Source organism: Gymnoscopelus microlampas, assembly GCF_963454915.1.
Source record: "Gymnoscopelus microlampas genome assembly, contig: SCAFFOLD_79, whole genome shotgun sequence".
In the NCBI taxonomy this organism is placed as follows: domain Eukaryota; kingdom Metazoa; phylum Chordata; class Actinopteri; order Myctophiformes; family Myctophidae; genus Gymnoscopelus; species Gymnoscopelus microlampas.
Window position 1 is genome coordinate 15,017 of NW_028155863.1, and position 20,426 is coordinate 35,442.

Here is a 20,426-nt window from a genome sequence, read left to right on the forward strand (position 1 = left end):
CATTCGCCACCCTGCAGAGTCCAGCCAGTCAACCCTGACACAGTGACCTGAGAAACTTTCCAGACAGGCCACAGAATGTGTGTGTGTGTGTGTGTGTGTGTGTGTGTGTGTGTGTGTGTGTGTGTGTGTGTGTGTGTGTGTGTGTGTGTGTGTGTGTGTGTGTGTGTGTGTGTGTGTGTGTGTGTGTGTGTGTGTGTGTGTGTACATTTTGTAAAAAACAAACAAAAAAACAGAACACCAGAGACAGTAAAATCAGAGACAGTAGAGATGAAACCGAGAACTTGGATTAATTTCCTGTGTCTGTGTAATGTGGGTCAGTGGGTGCCCACTAGCCTCGGTCCCAGCCTCACTCATCTGCGAAAAGAAGAGCCTGGTCACGACCTAAAGCAGCGAGTGTCTAGGAAGTCCTGAGTGGACAGGATTTCCGTTTCCCCCGGAAACGATATTTTTTGACCAATCACAACACTCGTTTCATTCACGGAGAATGTTAACAGATTTGTAAAGCATCAACGTCATTTCCGTGGGCGGTACTTCCGCCAAATTCAACCATTTCCGGTTGTCAACTTCCTAGACAACCAACATCCCAGGTCTTGCCCAGGGTGGGTGCCCACTGCCCACCCCTTTAGGAGACCAGAAGCAGGTTGTGAATCTCTTAACCCATTAAGACCTGCAGGCCGATTCTACAAATGCGAACTAAACCAGTAGTTCTCAAACTTTTTCATGCCCAGGACCCCCAAAATGATATAGATTTAGCCGCAGCCACCCATCTGAAAACGTTTTGTGCCAGAGACCCCCAGAAGAGAAAATTTGTGTTAAGAAATTCAAAAATGTCCAAAACAATATAGTTTACACTAGAAAAAAAAAGCTACAACATACAAATTCAGTTTTTGAGATGCAATTCTGAAATGTGCCACACTATAACTACCATGACAATAAAGATGCTGTCATTTATGTTCATGAACCTGCAGTAGTTGTTTATAGTAAACCATTTTGATGCACTGTGGGCAACATTTTGGATAATTAAAAGTGTGTGGCAGGTTTGGTGGCAATTGATCCAAAATGAGGGAGGAAATTGTTTTAATTAGTTGTACAGTTACCGAGTCATGGACTTCATAAGTCCTGCCAGCTCTCAGCAGCATCCGAACAATTTGGTGAAAGTTGCAAATTGGTACAGAAGCACGTATGACTGAGTTATGAGTTATTATGACTTGTGTCGAGTTGTTTCTTTAAGTTTGAACCACTTTCAACCTGGTCTCCCTATTTTTGGGCATGTCATTGTAGAGGAAAATCTTCCAAAATGTAAAAACTGTCACATTGGGACGGTTTGTGAGGTTGTAGATTGGCTATGTTCACTATTCGTTGTACGACAAAGTATATAGGACTTAAGTGGTTAAACTTTAGACGTTTAAGTGGTTAAATGTGTGAAATAAACAAAAAAAACATTAAACTAGAAAATGTGCTCCTCGGAGCACAGGTCTCCGCCAGTACTGTGACTGATTAATCCTGTCTTACCTATTTATATTACATATTGTCACGTGTCACTTGACCAATGTTAGCTTGGCTGATGGAAACTCAATTAAAAAAATATAAATGATTTTTTGAAGTGACACACCTATTTATAGGATTTTATTTCGTCATGCGTCTCGCTAGCCAATCAAAGCATTGGTGACAACGTGACACGTGACATATTGTCACGTGTCACGTGAAGCTTGACCAATGTTAGCTTGGCTGAGACGGACGGACACACGGAAGGACAAGAACGAAAACATACTCTCCACCTCTGCCGGAGACAATTGCACAACTCTGATGATGAAGTCTATGAAGCCATCTATGAAATCTATGAAAATCTGCTTTAGAGGGCTGCTGTAGCGCCACCATTAGGACTATCAGTGTCAAATGAGGAATTTGACAGTAGACTATTATGTGCAAAGTTTAGTCGGTTTTCATGCATGACGGATGAGGAGGACGACAGGGAAGAAGAAGAAGAAGAAGACTAAATAAACTACGAGGGACCAGTAGCAGAAAACTGCCCAGCCCCCTAATAGAATAAAACAAGCAAACGGCCCAACATCGACGTTGTGGATAAGGGAGAGAGGGGAAAAAAAGGGACGAGGCCTCTAATAACGCCTAATAAAAAAGATGGATCTCCCTGTCGATTGTTTGGGACTGTTTTACTGTAACAGCTTGATGTGCAAACCCACTCATGTCCTCCTTAACCCATTGAGACCGGGAACGCATCTGTGTCATTTTAAGATTTCTTTGGCTATTCAAAAATAGCAGATATACAAGCTCATAGAGCGGCACCGAGTGCCGCTCTATGAGCTTGTATATCTGCTATTTTTGAAAAATAGTGAAGATTTGTGCAAATCTTTGAATATTTATTTTTTAAAGCAAACATTTCTAACTGAAATGTTATTGCTTCTGGGGATTCTACATATTTCTTCTAAAATCAGTTTAAAACAGTTTTCTGAAACACTTGTGTTGCCATAATATCAGTGGTTCTCAAACTTTTTCATGTCAAGGAGCCCCACAACGATATGTATTTGGCTGCGGACCCCCATCTCAAAATATTTTGTTCCATAGCTCGGTGCCGCTATGAGCTTGTATATCTGCTTTTTTTGAATAGCCAAAGTGTAAAATATGAATAAAGTGGTTACACAGATGCGTCTCCCGGTCTTAAAGGGTTAATGTAATTAGGGAAGCTCCCACATCCCCCCATTCCGGGGAGAATGGCCGCGCAACCACTCCTCTCGTCTTTCCATGAAGCCCCAGTGTGGCGCCAAGTGGGAGCTGGGTTGGGGGGGTGGGGGGGTCAAGTGATGGTACAGAGAGAGAGAGAGAGAGAGAGAGAGAGAGAGAGAGAGAGTGAGAGAGTGGTTCCTGAACAAGGAATAGAGGGCTGTTGTGGGGGTGGGGGGGGGCTGTGTGTGTGTGTGTGTGTGTGTGTGTGTGTGTGTGTGTGTGTGTGTGTGTGTGTGTGTGTGTGTGTGTGTGAAGGTGTGTTGTCTCTGGCATGCAGAGATCCCCGGGAGCTGAAAGGAAGAAGAGCGATGGCGCTGGTCCACGGGAGATTGAGAGAGAGAGAGAGAGAGAGAGAGAGAGAGAGAGAGAGAGAGAGAGAGAGAGAGAGAGAGAGAGAGAGAGAGAGAGAGAGAGAGCGGAAAGAAGACGTCGGACGTCTGCGAGGGAGAGATGAAAGTGGATTATAGCCGCCGTGGCAATTTGCATTCCACGGCGGCGGCGGCGGCGGCGATGAGCTCCCCGCGTCGCCCCCGAATAGCTGGATGATGCATTAACCCATTAAGACCTGAGGCCGCTTCTAAAACAATTCTAAATCGTAACAGTTTTTCGGAAAAAAATATCAAAACATGATTTTCACGATTTTTCAAAAATAGCAGATCTACAAGCTCATAGCGCGGCACTCGGTGCCGCGCTATGAGCTTGTAGATCTGCTATTTTTGAATAGCCAAAGACATCTAAAGTGACACAGAAGCGTTCCAGGTATCAATGGATTAATAAGTAAACAAACCAAAACAAAAATAAACCGTCCATCTGGATGGATGCTGCCAAGGCCCCCAAGTGAGAAACGACAGGGAGGAGGGGGGGCGGGATGCTGGAAATGGAGAGAGGGGGGGTGTAAGGCGCTTACAATTGCACACACACACACACACACCCATACACACACACACACACACACACACACACACACACACACACACACACACACACACACACACACACAAACAACCACCCGCCTTCCATCGTTTAGGCCTACTTCTACCCTCCGCAGGGCCCCCCCCCCCATCCTCTTCTTTCTGAACCATATTGCCAACACCATCCAACCACTGCTGCTGGGCCAGTGTTGCCAGATTCTGCGAGAGAAACAAGCAACCAGGTCTAGGAAAGCCAGCCCAAAAGAAGCGACTATGGGCCACTTTTAACATATAAATCAGCTATTTGAAAATAGCAGATCTACAAGCTCACAACGCGTCGCGATGCGACGCGTTGTGAGCTTGTAGATCTGCTATTTTCAAATCAAATCTTAGCGGGGGAAATTGTTATAAGCAGATCTGGCAACCACATGCTGCTGGCATGTTTGCCCGGTAACACCCAGCGACACACCGGGGAGAGCTCCAGCCCCGGCACACTGACAGATGTTGGGGGCTGACACACTTTTCTCGAGGACCACATGGGGGTCACGCGCGTGTCACGTAGCCAAGCAGGGCAAGGGATGGGGGGTTGGTTGGTTGGTTGTTGGGTTGGTGGCGACGGCGGCGGGGGGGTTTGGCGTGTGGGTTCTCTGCCATCGAGGGGCGGGGTTGGGGTTGACAGCTCTGCGACTCCTCGCGCTCATATACCGCACGCTACTGCCACTCCTCGTGCGGTGGGAAACGCAGGATGAACGTGTGGGAGGAGGATTGTCAGAAAGGCTTTGAGTGATACCAGTGTACATTTGAGGTGTGTCGTCGTCCCCTCCACCCCCCCACCCCCCCACCCCCCCAGACAGTCTGACGTCTCTCTCTTCCCTCTTTCTCTCTCGGCGCTGCGTGTGCGTTTTGACGAGCAAAACGGCGAGAATCTGCGGCTTTTCCGGATTGAGATAGCATCTTAACCCATTGAGACCTGAAGCCGATTCTACATGTCTCCTAAATCCCAACAGTTTCCTGAAAAACGTATGTTTCTATATCAGTGGTGCTCAATCTTTTTCATGTCAAGGACCCCCAAAATGATATGTATTTGGCCGAGGACCCCCATCAAAATATTTTGTTCCAGGGACCCCCAGAGGCAACGATTTGAGTTAAAAATGTTCGCTTTAAAAATATATATATTCAAAGATTTGCACACATTTTCACGATTTTTCAAAAATAGCAGATCTACAAGCTCATAGCGCGGCACTCGGTGCCGCGCTACGAGCTTGTATATCTGCTATTTTTGAATAGCCCAAAGTGTAAAATAATGCTTTTTAGCTCAAATCTAAAAATGAGACAGTTCCAGGTCTTAATGGGTTAAAAAAAACTGCGGGAGGGAGCGCGGATCTCGTTCGTGTGCCAGCTAGCTAGTGGGCGGCCCGCGCTATACAGCGTCTAGGGAGGGCTAAGTGGATTTGACAATGAGATTTGATTTGATGGGTCTTTGTAGTGAAGAGTAATTATGTTTGATTGACTGTAAAGTGACTGGCGAGCTGCGGGTCCAGATCTAGGCGGAGAAATGATCAGAGAGGCTTTGGACCACCCACAAATTAATGAGCGCGAGCCTGCATGAGCTTCTGCTGGAGTTCAATGAGGTTGAAGCACAACATTTACGAAAGAGAGGGGAGGGAGAGAACGTATAGGGAGTGGTGTGTGTGTGTACGTGTGTGTGAGAGAGAAAGAAAGAGAGAGAGACAGTAGCTTACTGTATGTAATCTCTGATGCATCTGCACTGTGACCTCAGGGAGATACCAATTTAAGTTAACAGGCTCAAAGTGATTATAGGCCTTTAACCCATTAAGACCGGGAACGCATCTGTGTCATTTTTAAAGATTTCTTTGGGCTATTCAAAAATAGCAGATATACGAGCTCATAGCGCGGCACTGTAGATCTGCTATTTATTTTTTTTAAATCGTGAAGATTTGTGAAAATATTTGAATATTATTATTTTTTAAAGGGAACATTTTTGACTCAAATCTTAGCTTTTGGGGGTCACTGGCACAAAATATTTTGAGATGGGCGTCTGTGGCAAAATACATATAATTTTGGGGGTCCTTGACATGAAAAACTTTGAGAACCCGCTGATATAGAAACATACTTTTTTTTTTTTTTTTAATGTAGGATTTAGAATACATTTTGTAGAAGAGCAAAGAGTTAAAAATATATATATTCAAAGATTTGCCCAAAATGTTCAGGATTTAAAAAAAAATAGCAGATCTACAAGCTCGTAGTGCGGCACTCGGTGCCGCACTACGAGCTTGTATATCTGCTATTTTTGAATAGCCCAAAGAAATTAAAAAATAAATTACACAGATTCGTTCCCGGTCTTAATGGGTTAAGTTGCACCCTAATTAGGAGCTCTTTTGTCTTAACTATACAAAACGGGTCGCTGCTAAATAAGAAACCTTATTCAATGTGACAATTTGATACATTATGCAACGACGACGTGGTACAAAAAAAAAAAGTGCGGGGAAACTATTCCCTGGGGTTATCTTTAATTGCCAATGAAATATTTATCATTGAATAATCAAAGGCTTTCCAATATAGGCGGGTTCATTTCTTTTTTTTTCGTGTGTGTGCAGATTGTGCTGACGTTTATTTATGAAAATGTATTGGAAATGGTGTAATCTGGGCAGATAATGGACTAGCTTATTGTATCACCTTCACTAACGAAAAGTCATTTCACAGCAAATCGGATGGATTTAATACTTGCATGTGAATTGTTTGGCAAAGAGGCTCTCTCTCTCTCTCTCTCTCTCTCTCCCTGTCTCTCTCTCCATCTCTATCTCTCTCTCTCTCTCTCTCTCTCTCTCCATCTCTCTCTCTCTCTCTCCATCTCTCTCTCTCTCTCTCCATATTGCTCGCTCTCATCAGAGGCCTGAGAGCTGAGAGGTAGTCAGTCATATTCTTGTGTGTGCCATCTCGCCTTGAGGCGAGATTCAGATTCGGAGAGGAGATAGAGCGCAATCTAATATGCCGTTATTTATTAGAATTGATGTACTACAGCAGATAAAGCATGGGGTGCCCTTGTTTCTGTCTTTCAAGGTAATGAGACAGACATTCACAGCACAACGCCATCCTCTAGCTGGCACACTCAGGAATGTCAGCGCATGCCTTGTGCTTCCTGAACCCTCGGAATACCCGCCCCCCCCCCGGCTTTGGAATGAAATATACAGAGTAAAGAAGACAAAAAAAAACATTTTCTCGTCAGGTATGGTGTAAATAAAAGTTCTCTAGTGATCCATGTGCAAATGTGGTGAAAGATCCTTCTTTTTACTCTCTTATCAGAAGCAGTGGTGTAAAGTAACTAAGTACATTAACTCAAGTACTGTACTTATTTAAGTACACTTTTCAGGAATTTTTACTTTACTGGAGTGTTTCCAACTTTTACTGGTTAAGGCGTCGCAGCCCGTTGTGAGCTTGTAGATCAGTTATTTTCAAAAGATTTTTTTATACATTTGTTACCTGTGAAATGGGTAATTCTACTATTGGTATATAGTATATATATAGGTATAAGTATATTTTGATGCCAATACTTTTACTCTAGTACATTTAGAATTATGGACTTTTATGTGTAACAGAGTATTCTTACATTGTGGTGTTGATACTTCTACTTAAGTAAAGAATTTGAGTACTTCTTCCATCACTGATCAGAGACAGTAGGCTACAGTGTGGATGTTCACATAGATATCAAAGGAACATCACTTCAAGCAACAAACAGGAGCCACGTAGCCTGGGTCCTTAATCACATTCTAGCACGGCCTGTACTCGCTCGTCACGTTCCCCATCAAACATGGAGTTCAACTTCACCTCCCTAAAACGCAGGCTTCTTTTCAAAGGCCTAGTCACAGAAGAGTCAGTATATCTCTGCCAGGACCATTCTTTATTTAACCCACTTAGACCGGGGAACGGAATCTGTGTGTCATTTTTTAGATTTATATGGGGCTATTCAAAAATAGCAGATCTACAAGCTCATAGCGCTGAATCTGGGGGGTCCCTGGAACAACATGTTTTGAGATCGCAGCCAAATACAAGGCATTTTGGGGGTCCTTGACATGAAAAAAAGTTTGAGAACCACTGAAATTATAGCAACATAGTTTTTTTTCAAAAAAACTGTTAGTATTTAGAAGACATTTGTAGAATCCCCAGAAGCAACGATTTGAGATTAAAATGTTCACTTTAAATATATATATATATATTCAACAGATTTGCAAAAATGTTCAAGATTTTTTAAAAATAGCCCCAAAAAATCTTGAAAACGACACAGATGCGTTCCCGGTCTTAAAGGGTTAATCTCCGTCTCTATACGATAATAAGGTATATCTCGTCGCCCCCCCCCCCCCCCCCTTGCTGATATTGTTCCCCGTTGTCTGCCGGCGCCGCGCTGCGGGGACACCGAGCGAAAGGTGTAAGAGACGACCTTTCCACCACCGTACAGCCCCCCCCACCCCCCGCCTGTCAGCCCCTTCTCCATAATCACCTATCCGGCATCGGGGGGCCGCGCGGCGTGCGGTGCAGGTATACACACACACCGACACCGACCGGGGCCTGGTGGATTGGCTGTCACTGTCGCCCACTACCCATCAATCATCCTCTCCTAGCCCTGCCACTCTTGACAGGGGTTCTGCCTGCCAACCAGCAGACTCCTCCACGTGCACAGCCGTTTGCACACGGCCCGACGCACGTCTCACTTCCTCCCCTATAGCATGTCATGCTAACATGCGCGCTGGAATTTGCACAATCTGCATTTAATAGCCCATTAAGACCTGGAACGCATCTGTGTCACTTTTTGATTTGAGCTATAAAAAAAAAGCATTATTTTACACTTTGGCTATTTTTGAAAAAATACTTAAAAATGTGTGAAGATCTTTGAATATATATATTATTTTAAAACAACACACCTTTTAACTCTAAATCTTTGCTTCTGGGGGGTCCCTGGAAAAATAAATTGAGACGGGGGTCGGCGGCCAAATACACATAATTCTGGGCGGTCCTTGACATGAAAAAGTTTGAGAACCACTGATATAGAAACATACGTTTTTTTCAGAAAACCGTTGGGATTTAGAAGACATTTTGTAGAATCGGCTTCAGGTCTTAATGGGTTAAGAGCGGCTAGTCGTTCTCTGTTAGCGCGGCGCTGAGGCTGACATACATACTGTGGCGTGTGGACAAGCGGCAAACGCACACACAAACACAACAGTCAGAGCGACAAGTGCAGCGAGAGATGCAGTCGAACACGGGCCAGCAGTAGCATGTGCTTCTTTGACTTACTATAGACCAATTATTTGTTTACTAACATTGAGACTGGATGCACAGGTGACTGTTTCACGCAATCAATTCTCAACCTGTTGTTTTGGGGTGCGCTGGTTTGGTTTCAGCGTACCCCAAGTCCCTCTTGTGTGTTGGCTAGTGAGGCGCGTCCTAGAGGTCGAGACCTGACAGAATGGGTTTCCTTTTGGAGCCAGTATAACGTTTGGAGCCAGTATAACGTTTGGAGCCAGTGTGACGTCGTCTGTTAAGGGGTCTATTTAACCCATTGAGACCTGAAGCCGATTCTACATGTCTCCTAAATCTCAACAGTTTTCTGAAAAACGTATGTTTCTGTATCAGTGGTGCTCAATATTTTTCATGTCAAGGATCCCCAAAATGATATGAATTTGGCTGTGGACCCCCATCAAAATATCTTGTTCCAGGGACCCCCCAGAAGCAAAGATTTGAGTTAAAAATGTTCGCTTTAAAAAAATATATATTCAAAGATTTGCACACATTTTCACGATTTTTCAAAAATAGCAGTTCTACAAGCTCGTAGCGCGGCACTCGGTGCCGCGCTACGAGCTTGTAGATCTGCTATTTTTGAATAGCCCAAAGTGTAAAATAATGCTTTTTAGCTCAAATCTAAAAATGACACAGTTCCAGGTCTTAATGAGTTAAAGGCGCTGACACATAGAAAGCGTCAGAGGCTTGCGTCAGGAAACGCACCCATTGTTTTTTGCTTTTTTTTTTTACGTCTGTAGACACACTGGAGGTGTCAAGTGGGTGTCATCAAAACAGTCTTTCAGAGCACAGTACTATTTCCGAGCGTCGACACTTTTTCACTTGTATTTTCACTTGTTTGACCATTCTATGTTACCTTTTGAGAAATAACAGGTCTCTCTGTGAAACTACTGTAGGCCCGTCGTCCTTAGTGGTGGCATCAGCGCTTAAAACAGCGAAACGTACGAGGAGAATGAGGTACAAACACTGTTCTATATGACGGTACAAGTTCAAGAGCTTAGCTCTGCCGGTTCGGGATACAGGCAAGAACGGAAAAAAGAAGAGAAACATATAGTACAACAAAGTGAACAGAATAGAACTGCCCCCACACACACACGCTCGCTCGCGCGTGTGTGTTTGTGTGAGGGCGTTCCGGTCGACGCGATGCGACTCGGTTGAAACTATTAATAACGATTGTGGTTAACAAGTGCATGCGTGTCACTGACACAAGTGTCACTCACACTTTCCCATCTGGCAGGGCCTTAAGGCTGTGATATGGAATGTATGCATTTTTCTTTTTTTTTATAGATACAAGCTTTATTGATCCCGCGGGGGAAATGGCAGTTGTTTATGGCAGTGCGGCGGTTATGAAAAACGCAGCACAGATCCGGAAAGTAGATACAGCTACGAGTAACCAAAAAAATAATACTAACTAGATAAAGTGCTTCTCGGAGCACAGGTCTCCGCCAGGTCAGATACGTTATTGTGGCCTCCTGGTGGCGCTATAATAGGCCAATGTGAAAAGGGTGCCATTTATTCTTAGGTCGTTCACGGCAATCGGACACTGCATTCATGATTTGAAGCATTTTGTTCCAAAAATGTGTTTTGCTAAATTAGACCTGCTGGTGGCGCTATAACAGGCCAATGTGAAAAGGGTGGCATGTCTTCCTCGGCCTAGTGGGAATGTGCGTGTGAAATTTCACGGAAATCGCACGCTGCGTTCATGGTTTGAGGCAGTTTGTTCAAAACGGACCAATCCTGCAAACTTTGGATGGCAACCTTAACCAATAAGGATGGAATATGGGAAATCGGACACATCAGGGTTGATCACATGACTATAGAGATACTGTGTACCGATTTGCATGACGTTTGGTTAAAAACTGTAGGAATAATGTGAAAAAAATGGGTTTTGCACAAATCGGCCTCCTGGTGGCGCTATAACAGGCCCATGTGAAAAATTTGAGGCAGAGGTTCTGAATTGGCATCCAGGGAGTGTGTGTGCACAGTTTCGCAGCGACCGGGCCAACGGTGCCGGAGATTTGGTGGTAACACACGGACGGACACACGGACACACGGACGGACACACGGACGGACACACGGACGGAGGGTAAAACATACTCTCTCGCCATGCCTTACGGCCTGGCGGAGACAATAATACAAAATTAAAAGGAGCGAGCAGGTAGTAAAAGCACAGGATTACGAAAAGGTGCACCAGAAAGCAGGAATAGTGCTGAAATCTCTCTTGGCCCTCAGCATTAACCCATTAAGACCTGAAGCCGATTCTACAAATGTCTTCTAAATCCCAAGAGTATTCTGTTTCTATTTCTATATCAGTGGTTCTCAGACGTTTTCATGTCAAGGACCCCAAAAATATATATGTATTTGGCCGCCGACCCCCATCTCAAAATATTTTGTTCCAGGGACCCCCCAGAAGCAAAGATTTGAGTTAAAAATGTTCGCTTTAGAACAATATATTCAAAGATTTTGCACACATTTTCACGCTTTTTAAAAAATAGCAGATCTACAAGCTCGTAGCGCGGCACTCGGTGCCGCGCTACGAGCTTGTATATCTGCTATTTTTGAATAGCCAAAGTGTAAAATAATGTTTTTTCAAAAAGTGACACAGATGCGTTCCAGGTTTGAATGGCTTAAGTATGCTTACTGTACTTGCATTCACTGCAAGCCAGAGTGCGAGAGGTGGACAAGGGAAGAGACATAAATAGAAGTTTTGGAGGCCGTCAATTGTTGACATGCAGGCCAATCTCAGAAGAGAGACTCGTAGAGGTGTGGAGACCTCATTCTAGACGGCCTTTCTGAACAGGGAAAGAAATGGAAAAATAGATGACTATCAGCAGCAGCAACGTGGCGTAGGTATTGGGGGAAAAATAAGAGATGCACTTTGGAAAAGGAGACTCTGTGATAAAGGAAAGGGAAATCACATTCAAGGGTAATAATGGGGAAAGAAAATCGGTCACTCTGACCCAAAGCATTCACTTGAAATCCCTGTAAACATGTTTGGCATTTTGAGGAAGGAAAAGGATGATTGGAACCACACTTTCTATTAATGAGTCGTTTTAACGCATGGCCAGGAAAGCTGTTGGCTGAGTAGTTTAGCTTAATTTGGGTCACTAAGTGGGATAATATTATATTCAACATGACTGTACTAATGCAGGTCCCATTATTAATACTATTATTGCAAACATCTAACCAATTCTTTTTTTTTAATAAAAATGTCTTAACCCATTAAGACCTGGAACTGTGTCATTTTTAGATTTGAGCTAAAAAGCATTATTTTACACTTTAGGCTTTCAAAAATAGCAGATATACAAGCTCATAGCGCGGCAACGAGTGCCGCGCTACGAGCTTGTAGATCTGCTATTTTTGAAAAATCGTGAAAATGTGTGCAAATCTTTGAATATATATATATTTTAAAGGGAAGATTTTTAACTCAATTCTTTGCTTCTGGGGGTCCCTGGAACAACATCTTTTGATGGGCCAAATACATATCATTTTGGGGGTCCTTGACATGAAAAAGTTTGAGCACCACTGATATAGAAATATACATTTTTCAGAATACTGTTGAGATTTAGGAGACATGTAGAATCGGCTTCAGGTCTCAATGGGTTAAGTACAGCTCGGTAAGACCTAGTTCAGATGCCAACAGACAAGAACAAAAATCACTTTAATTCTTCACAGTAAGAGCTAATGAATTCTTCACAGTAAGAGCTAATGAAGATGGAACATGGGAAACAATCATAGAAAGAAATATATATTTTCAATACGAAATATACCGCTACTACAGTACTTCGTTGTGTAATAATCCCGCAGTGCAAGGCAATAGTCCTGCATTCCGCTTGTGTCCGCAAGCAAGCTCTTGCAAAAATAGATTGACCCGGCTCAGTGGGTTCACATGGGGATGAATGATCACTTGCAGAGCTAAGAGTGAATCAGGAAAACAACATTCTGGCTGGTGTTGAGTTTTAATACAACCTGCTTGAGGTTTTTGACTTTGCTAAACGGTCGGGTTGGTTTCGGGGGTCAAGCTAGTCCGGTTCTTCAGCCGGCGATGGCAAAGGCAAGAGTACGATATTACATCAAAGTTCCTGGATGAATTTGAAAGTTGCCTCTAAGATCAGTCAACGGGCAGTAAGCCAAACCCTTTAAAATGCTGTAGTTCAGGCAGTCTACTGTACGACCGATGTGCTTATTCTCGACACGTTTTAGGTCGGGTATTGCTATGATCAACGAATTCTACACCTCTAGTATCTAATACTAGAGGTTAGCGGCCCGAACATCTAGTAGCCTACAATATAGGCTATGTACTATTTATTACAATCGTTGTGGTCATGCACATGGCTACATATTTAATGACGAACGCGATGCAAGACCAGAGGACGCACAACAGATGAGCGCAGAGTCACACACACACACACACACACACACACACACACACACACACACACACACACACACACACACACACACACACACACACACACACACACACACACACACACACACACACACACACACACACACACACCATGCGGTCATGGGCAACTATAGCCAAGGTGCCCAGACGGCAAAGCCAGCGGTCCGGGCTTATTATTCATTTATGTTTTGAAACTTTTTGACAATAACGACTTGCCCAAAAATATGGGGACGAAAGTGGACGAAAGGGGTTGAAAGTGGTTAATATGCCAAGTCACATAGCTCTCAGAGTGGCCTTGTGTGCTCCCCGGCTCTGTTCAAAGCTTAGTGGACTTGACTTGTGTTTGACTTGAGGGGGCAGACACTCTGCCCCAGACGGGGGGGGGCACTGACCCTGCTGATGCCAGCTGAGTGGAAGGCAACGGCACGTCAGGACTGCCCAGGAGAAAGTGCCCAATCACGATGCCATGCTCGCCCATCCGGTGAGCATGACTAGACACCAGTTCTGTAAAGTATACTAAGTACATTTACTCAAGTAATTTTGAGGTGTTTTTGGGCGGTGCAACAGCCCCTATATGTGAGGTTTGGACCCCCACCCATTGCACCCCCCCAACCCTGCGCTGTGATTGGCCACCATTGTACCCCCCTAACCCTGCACCATGATTGGCCACCATTGTACACTGGTTGACTCTATTCAGGACTGTGATTGGCTAGTGAAACACATGACACATGTGCAGTCCTATAAATAGGACTGTGCACTTAAAAAAAACACATCTGTGATGACCACTGTGACCACACCGCCCACTTCACACTGGGTGTGATTTTTTACTTTACTGGAGTATTTCCAGTGTTCATTACTTTTACTTACTACTCCACAACATCTCAGAAGTAAATATTTAAAATACATACAACTATGCTATACTAGTTACTTTGTCGATTTTTGATTATAATTACAAAACATACATCAACCACTTCAACCCCTATATACATTTTGGCCATTTGAAAATAGCCGACCTACAAGCTCACAATGCGTCGCGATGCGACGCATTGTGAGCTTGTAGATCTGCTATTTTCAAAAGATTGTATTGTGTGAATTTGAAAACTTGTGAAATGGAACATTCCGCACAATGAGTACTTTCTACTTTTGGTACTTTAAGTACATTTTGATGCCAATACTTTTGTACTTTTACTCAACTAAAATGTTGTATTCCGGACTTTTACTTCTAACAGAGTATTTCAACATTGCAGTATTGATACTTTTACTTAGGTAAAAATTGTGAGTGCTTTTTTCCACCACCACTGCTAGTAGACACACTCTTTGTGACATTGTTTTAATGCGTCGCAATAATAAAAAAAAAAGCCCCGCTTTAGAGACAGAAGGATTAGTGCGGGGGGGGGGGGGGGGGTCCGGGGGGTGGGGGGGCTCTGTTCTAACAGTGTTCACCATGTCACTTTCTAGCCGAGTAAAGCAATTTAGCGAATACTGAACATCTGGTCAGTCCGTGAGAATATGGAAATCCACTTAGAGCTAAAAATTAAAACAAATGGGAGCGACCGGCTAATGATTTCATAAGCAATTTCCCATATTAGTATTTCTAATACTTCACAAGGAAAACAGATTTAGCACGGCAGCCCGTCTTCCTGCATCAGTCATCGTGTGCAGCAGGGCAGCAGCTGATGATGTGGAAGAACACGTGTCACTGGCAACTTGCTTGGAGGAGCACGTTCTCAAGTTTCAACGGCTGGGGTTGTGTTAGCGGGAAAGAGGACTTTTTTTATCCGCTGCTTCCTGAAAGCATTTGTCCACCACCCCCCCCACACCACCCCCCCACACCCTGTCCAGCCCCCCCCTCCCTCCCTCCCTCCTTCCTCCGGCCTATCGCCATCCTGGTAAAAGCTAAATGAATTAAACTCATTAAATATGCATTTCATTGTTAATCATTATGCATGTGAAGCGGCTTAGGTTCTTCCATTTATGAAATTACTTAAAAAACCTAGCCCCGCCGCTAAAATAGCCCTTTGAAATTGCATTTAAACACATTGGTATAGATTCCATCTACGATAAAAAACATATTTCAATGGATATAATTCTCTCGCAATATAAGGCCCATATGTTTGCACCATCTGCCAGTGTTAAAGGATTTGTTGACACAACACATTTCAGGGCCAGCGCTATAATCAATATACTGTTATTCTCTGCAGCTTAGGTGTTAAGACCTAGTTTGGATTAGAAATAATAAAACCAGAGATCTATTTCTGCCTTTCCACTGCCACAACCCCCCCACCCCCACCCCCCCCTCTTTGCAGAATGAATGTGGGGAAATAGTTGGATTAGATTAACCCATTAAGACCTGAAGCTGATTATATAGATGCCTCCTAAACATACGTTTTCGGGGAAAAAAAATGTATGTTGCTATATCAGTCAAGGACCCCCCAAAATGATTAAATGTATTTGGCCACGGACCCACACATCTCAAAATAGTTTGTTCCAGGACCACCGAGAAGCAAAGATTTGAGTAAAAAAAAATTGCTTTAATAAATATTATCATCGATTTGCAAATGTTTTCACGATTTTTCAAAAACAGCAAGATCTACAAGCTCATAGCTCAAGCTCATGAGCTGCTAATATACATAGCTAAAATCTAACGCTGCACGCAGGCGCTTTCCCGGTTTTAATGGGTTAATACATAGTGAAAAAGAATGAAATAAATGTCTTCGGCACTGTGTTACCGTATGCTGCCTTATTTTCATCAGCCTGTTGGATGGCTGATGCCAAGCATGAAATATTGATGTGAAAAAGTCCTAACTTCTCTTAGTGTCTTGAAGTACATATGGAATTCTTCAGCAGTCGGCTGGCTGTCAATGCTCCCAGTTGGGTTATATGAGAGAGAGAGGAGAGAGCCAAGGCTCTCTCTCACCCAAGGCTGTCAACTGGAAGGTGGGGGGGGGGGGGGGAGGAGGAGGGGATGGAGAGACTATGCAATGCAAAGACAGGGAAGATATGCAACAAGAAAACACAGAGATGGATATACTACTGGCATGTGTGTTCCAAACCAAAGGGCCTGTGAGAGGAGCAGGGGGGCGCTACACACAGGAGACATACTATACAACACCACCAGCAGCATCTCTACTCTAGCCTCCATAACCTGCTGCTGCTTGGCTGAGGTTCAGCTTTCCATCCATAGGTTCCACTTTTTTTTATTATATATATACGTTTAAGTTAAACAGCTTTTGATGGATTCCTACAGTCGCCGCAGTTGGAGAGCCTCTTTAAGCCAAGGAAAGGAAAAAAGTCTGTCTTCAAGTCGTCTTGAAAGTGTACATCTTCAAACCCCCCAAGGTCATCGTAGTCATGGCAGAACAGGCCCAGCGAGGTGACGGGGACAGGGGGACGGGGGGACGGGGTAGGACAACCCCCCTCTATCTCCTAGGCTCCAGGCAACCTCCTCGCTCGTGTCATCCTCATATTTTATTCATGCGAAAGGCTTATTATGGCATTCAGACACACCAAGATCAAAATCTGCTCTGGCAGAAATATTTAATATAACACCTACTTCTCTACCCCTCTCCATCTGGTTAGCCAGCGAGAGAGAAGGAAAAGGGAAAGACATGCAGCCTTCTTCAGCTCAGCCATGCTGGATTATTAAAAGTGAAGCTTTCAAAGAGGTCACCGCTCAGGAGAGAGAGAGAGAGAGAGGGAGAGAGAGAGAGAGAGAGAGAGAGAGAGAGAGAGAGAGAGAGAGAGAGAGAGAGAGAGAGAGAAAACTTGCACGCATCAATTATCTTGGAGAGTTTTGTGTGGTGCGCTGAAGAGTGTCTTGTCACATTTCCCAATGTGGTGTGGGAGAGCTACACGGAGAGGTCCTTGGCTGCCGCTGACATTTAGAAAGCTGGGTGAGTTGTGGAAATCCTCGTCTGGTTTTGTCATGGACATGGGGGACAAAAAAGACCACTCTGACTTGACTGCCCCCCTCAAAACCCCCCTTAAGGGCTTTCGGGAGGAGAGCTCCGTCTCAATGTCCTCGGTTGGGTTGTAACAGGACACGGCCGAGGCGAGTCTAACTCTCACGGCTAATTTGTCATGTCTGAATAACTGCAGCTTACGCGCTGATCAATATGAGGGTTTTTTACTGCCACCACTGGAGGAGAACGCACGCAGTTATTCCCAATGATTTAAAAAAAAACGAAACAAAAACCCCAGATAGACAGGTGCACGCACGCGAGCGCACGCACGCTTCAGTTCAGACTAAATCAAACAAGCAAAGTCGGGAATGTCTAAATCCCTCGCAGCATTAATTGCAGGTGAACAAAGAAAGGGGAGGGGAGAGAGAAAAAAAAAGACAGAAAAGCGGTGCAGGTCGGTCCTGTTGGGGATGGCAGTATGATCTGTCAAGCTACTACTACTAGTGCTCCACAAAACCAGTCAACCTCAGATGACTGTCTTTACATGTGACCTACATCTCGTGTGTGTGTGTGTGTGTGTGTGTGTGTGTGTGTGTGTGTGTGTGTGTGTGTGTGTGTGTGTGTGTGTGTGTGTGGGGGCTGCATTACGGTGGGGAGGGGGGGAGAGGGGGAGAGGGGGGGTCTCAACAGAAGTCCCTCTGTGTTGATTTAGCTCTACTTCCTGTGGCTGCAGCAGCAGCAGCGACAATTTGCCTCAGCAGAATTTTCTAAAACGCACCGGGGCTAATGCCTGTGTGTGTGTGTGTGTGTGTGTGTGTGTGTGTGTGTGTGTGTGTGTTGTGTGTGTGTGTGTGTGTGTGTGTGTGTGTGTGTGTGTTTGGCGTGTCTCTCCGCGTGAGGGAGAGGGGGGGGGGGGGGGGGGGGGGAGGAATAAAAGACTCAAATACACGCTAAAAATAGCAGAACGTCGCTGTCAGGTGGAATCCTTATATGTCGTTGTTGTCGGGCAGAAACCTCTTATCTCCTTTTTGTGTGTTTTTTCGTAAATTAATGCCCCGTATACGTGAGCATGCTACAGCGTCTCACGCCAAAAGTATCGCCGCGTTTCGAGCTTGTAGATCTGCTACTTTTTCTGCTTTTGAATTTGAACCCTGAAAGGTCACAGTTTTGGATATAATATGAGGTTTCCACCCCATCCAAAAAAAGTTACTTTTCAGGAACTGGGGGGGAAAAAAGAACCTGTAAGTGTTCCAGTGGATCCAGTGTAGTTATTATTTAGTCACAAAGCTCATTGATACTTTTTCATTGGTTAAAAAATGTATAAAAATCCTAGATACGGCTATAGTTTCGCTACTTTTGTGCAACACCGTTTGTACGACAAAGTACAGTAAGATCATTACTCCATTGGTTCTCAAAGTGGGGTCCGGGGACCCCCAGGGGTCCTTGAGGGAGTTCCAGGGGGTCCCCAGCTGAATGATAGATTAGGCACCAAATGGACCCTTATGGGTCTGTAACTCTGAGTGTGTACAAATGGAACCAAATGGACCCTAACGGGTCCATTTGGTTCCATTTGTACACACTCAGAGTTAAATTAACATTGCTTTTACAATATGAATTGGGGTCCCAGGGATAGAAATGCCCATTAAATGGGGGTCCGTAGCCCTAATGCATGTCAAACTGGGGGTCCTTAAATTACAATGATTGAGAATCACTGCTAGAGCCGTAAAAAATCTTCTCTTGTGTCCCTGGCATATCTTTTGAAATGGGGGTCCGTGGGATTGAATAAGTGTCAATTTGGGGGTCCTTGACATGAAAAAGTTTGAGAACCACTGATATGGAGATTTTACAAGGTTTCTGCCCCGACAACAGCAACGATAATCTGCCTATTGTTTTTATAGGGGGAGCCACTAGGATCTGTGCCATGTGGGAGAGAAGAAGTGCAGGATTCCATCACACATCAGCTGAAGAAGAGATGACTCCACTGCCACCACCCACCCACTGCACCCACCCACCCTCTCATCCCCCTGCACGTCACTCTCAACCACCCCCCCCCCCACCCCCCTCCGTTTCCGTGGTGACGTACCTTTGTTCATGTCAATCAGCTGCTTCTTCTTCTGCTGCCGCTCCTGCTTCTCGCGCTCGGCTTTCTCCTTCGCCAGCTTGGCTCTCTTGATCTTCTCCTCCATTTCCCTCTTCTTGAGGTTCTCCTTCACCGCATCCTGGAGACACACGCACACACACACACACACACACACACACACACACACACACACACACACAGAATCACAATAGGAAGTCCCGTCAGTCTTCTCTCTCTCCGCGTCTCCACAAAACCATGCATGCGGTGGTCGCATGGAAGCGAAGCCATCAGCAGTTTTTTCTTTTTTTTCCCGGAGCACGAGTACTTAAAAGCTGAACTGGTGGAATAAACTACGCGTCGCACCTTGTATAGAGCGTGTGTGTGTGTGTGTGTGTGTGTGTGTGTGTGTGTGTGTGTGTGTGTGTGTGTGTGTGTGTGTGTGTGTGTGTGTGTGTGTGTGCGCGTGTGCGTGCGCGTGCACATTATTAAATACCTTCTTACCATGACGATATTATTCTTCCAGTGCAACAGTTCTGCTTTTTAAGGTTCAGAACAACACACACACCGGATCAATAATACATTAACGACCCACCTTATAATGTGTGTTACATAACAATCAGTGTTGCCAGATTCTGTGAGAGAAACAAGCAACCAGGTCTAGGAAAGAAACAAGCCCAAAAGAAGCGACTATGGCCAGATTAGCACTTTAAACATATACATCAGCTATTTTCAAATACCATCTTGGGGGAACATTATAATAAGCAGACCTGGCAACACTGCATACAATACACATAGTATACATAGATACATAGATACATATATATATATATATATATATATATATATATATATATATATATATATATATATATATACATATATACACATACACACACACACACACACACACACACACACACACACACACACACACACACACACACACACACACACACACACACACACACACACACACATATATATAGTGTGATGGGAGTTGATGTATTTTCCTTTGAAAAATATGAGCAGGAGCTGTCAGCCAGCGTTGTCAGTCTCTGAGGAGAGAGACG

The 20,426-nt window shown here is 44.3% G+C and overlaps 1 protein-coding gene across 1 annotated transcript in view; it reads right to left on the reverse strand.

The window, feature by feature from the left end:
- LOC311041199 (protein diaphanous homolog 2-like) overlaps positions 1-20,426 on the reverse strand; it is a gene marked incomplete at its 3' end in the record, with an annotated part of 142,958 nt that overhangs the window by 14,204 nt on the left and 108,328 nt on the right. The window contains exon 3 of the mRNA XM_084086103.1: positions 19,360-19,495. Coding sequence (XP_083942229.1) covers positions 19,360-19,495 — 136 coding nt within the window. The remainder of the gene's footprint in view (positions 1-19,359; positions 19,496-20,426) is intronic.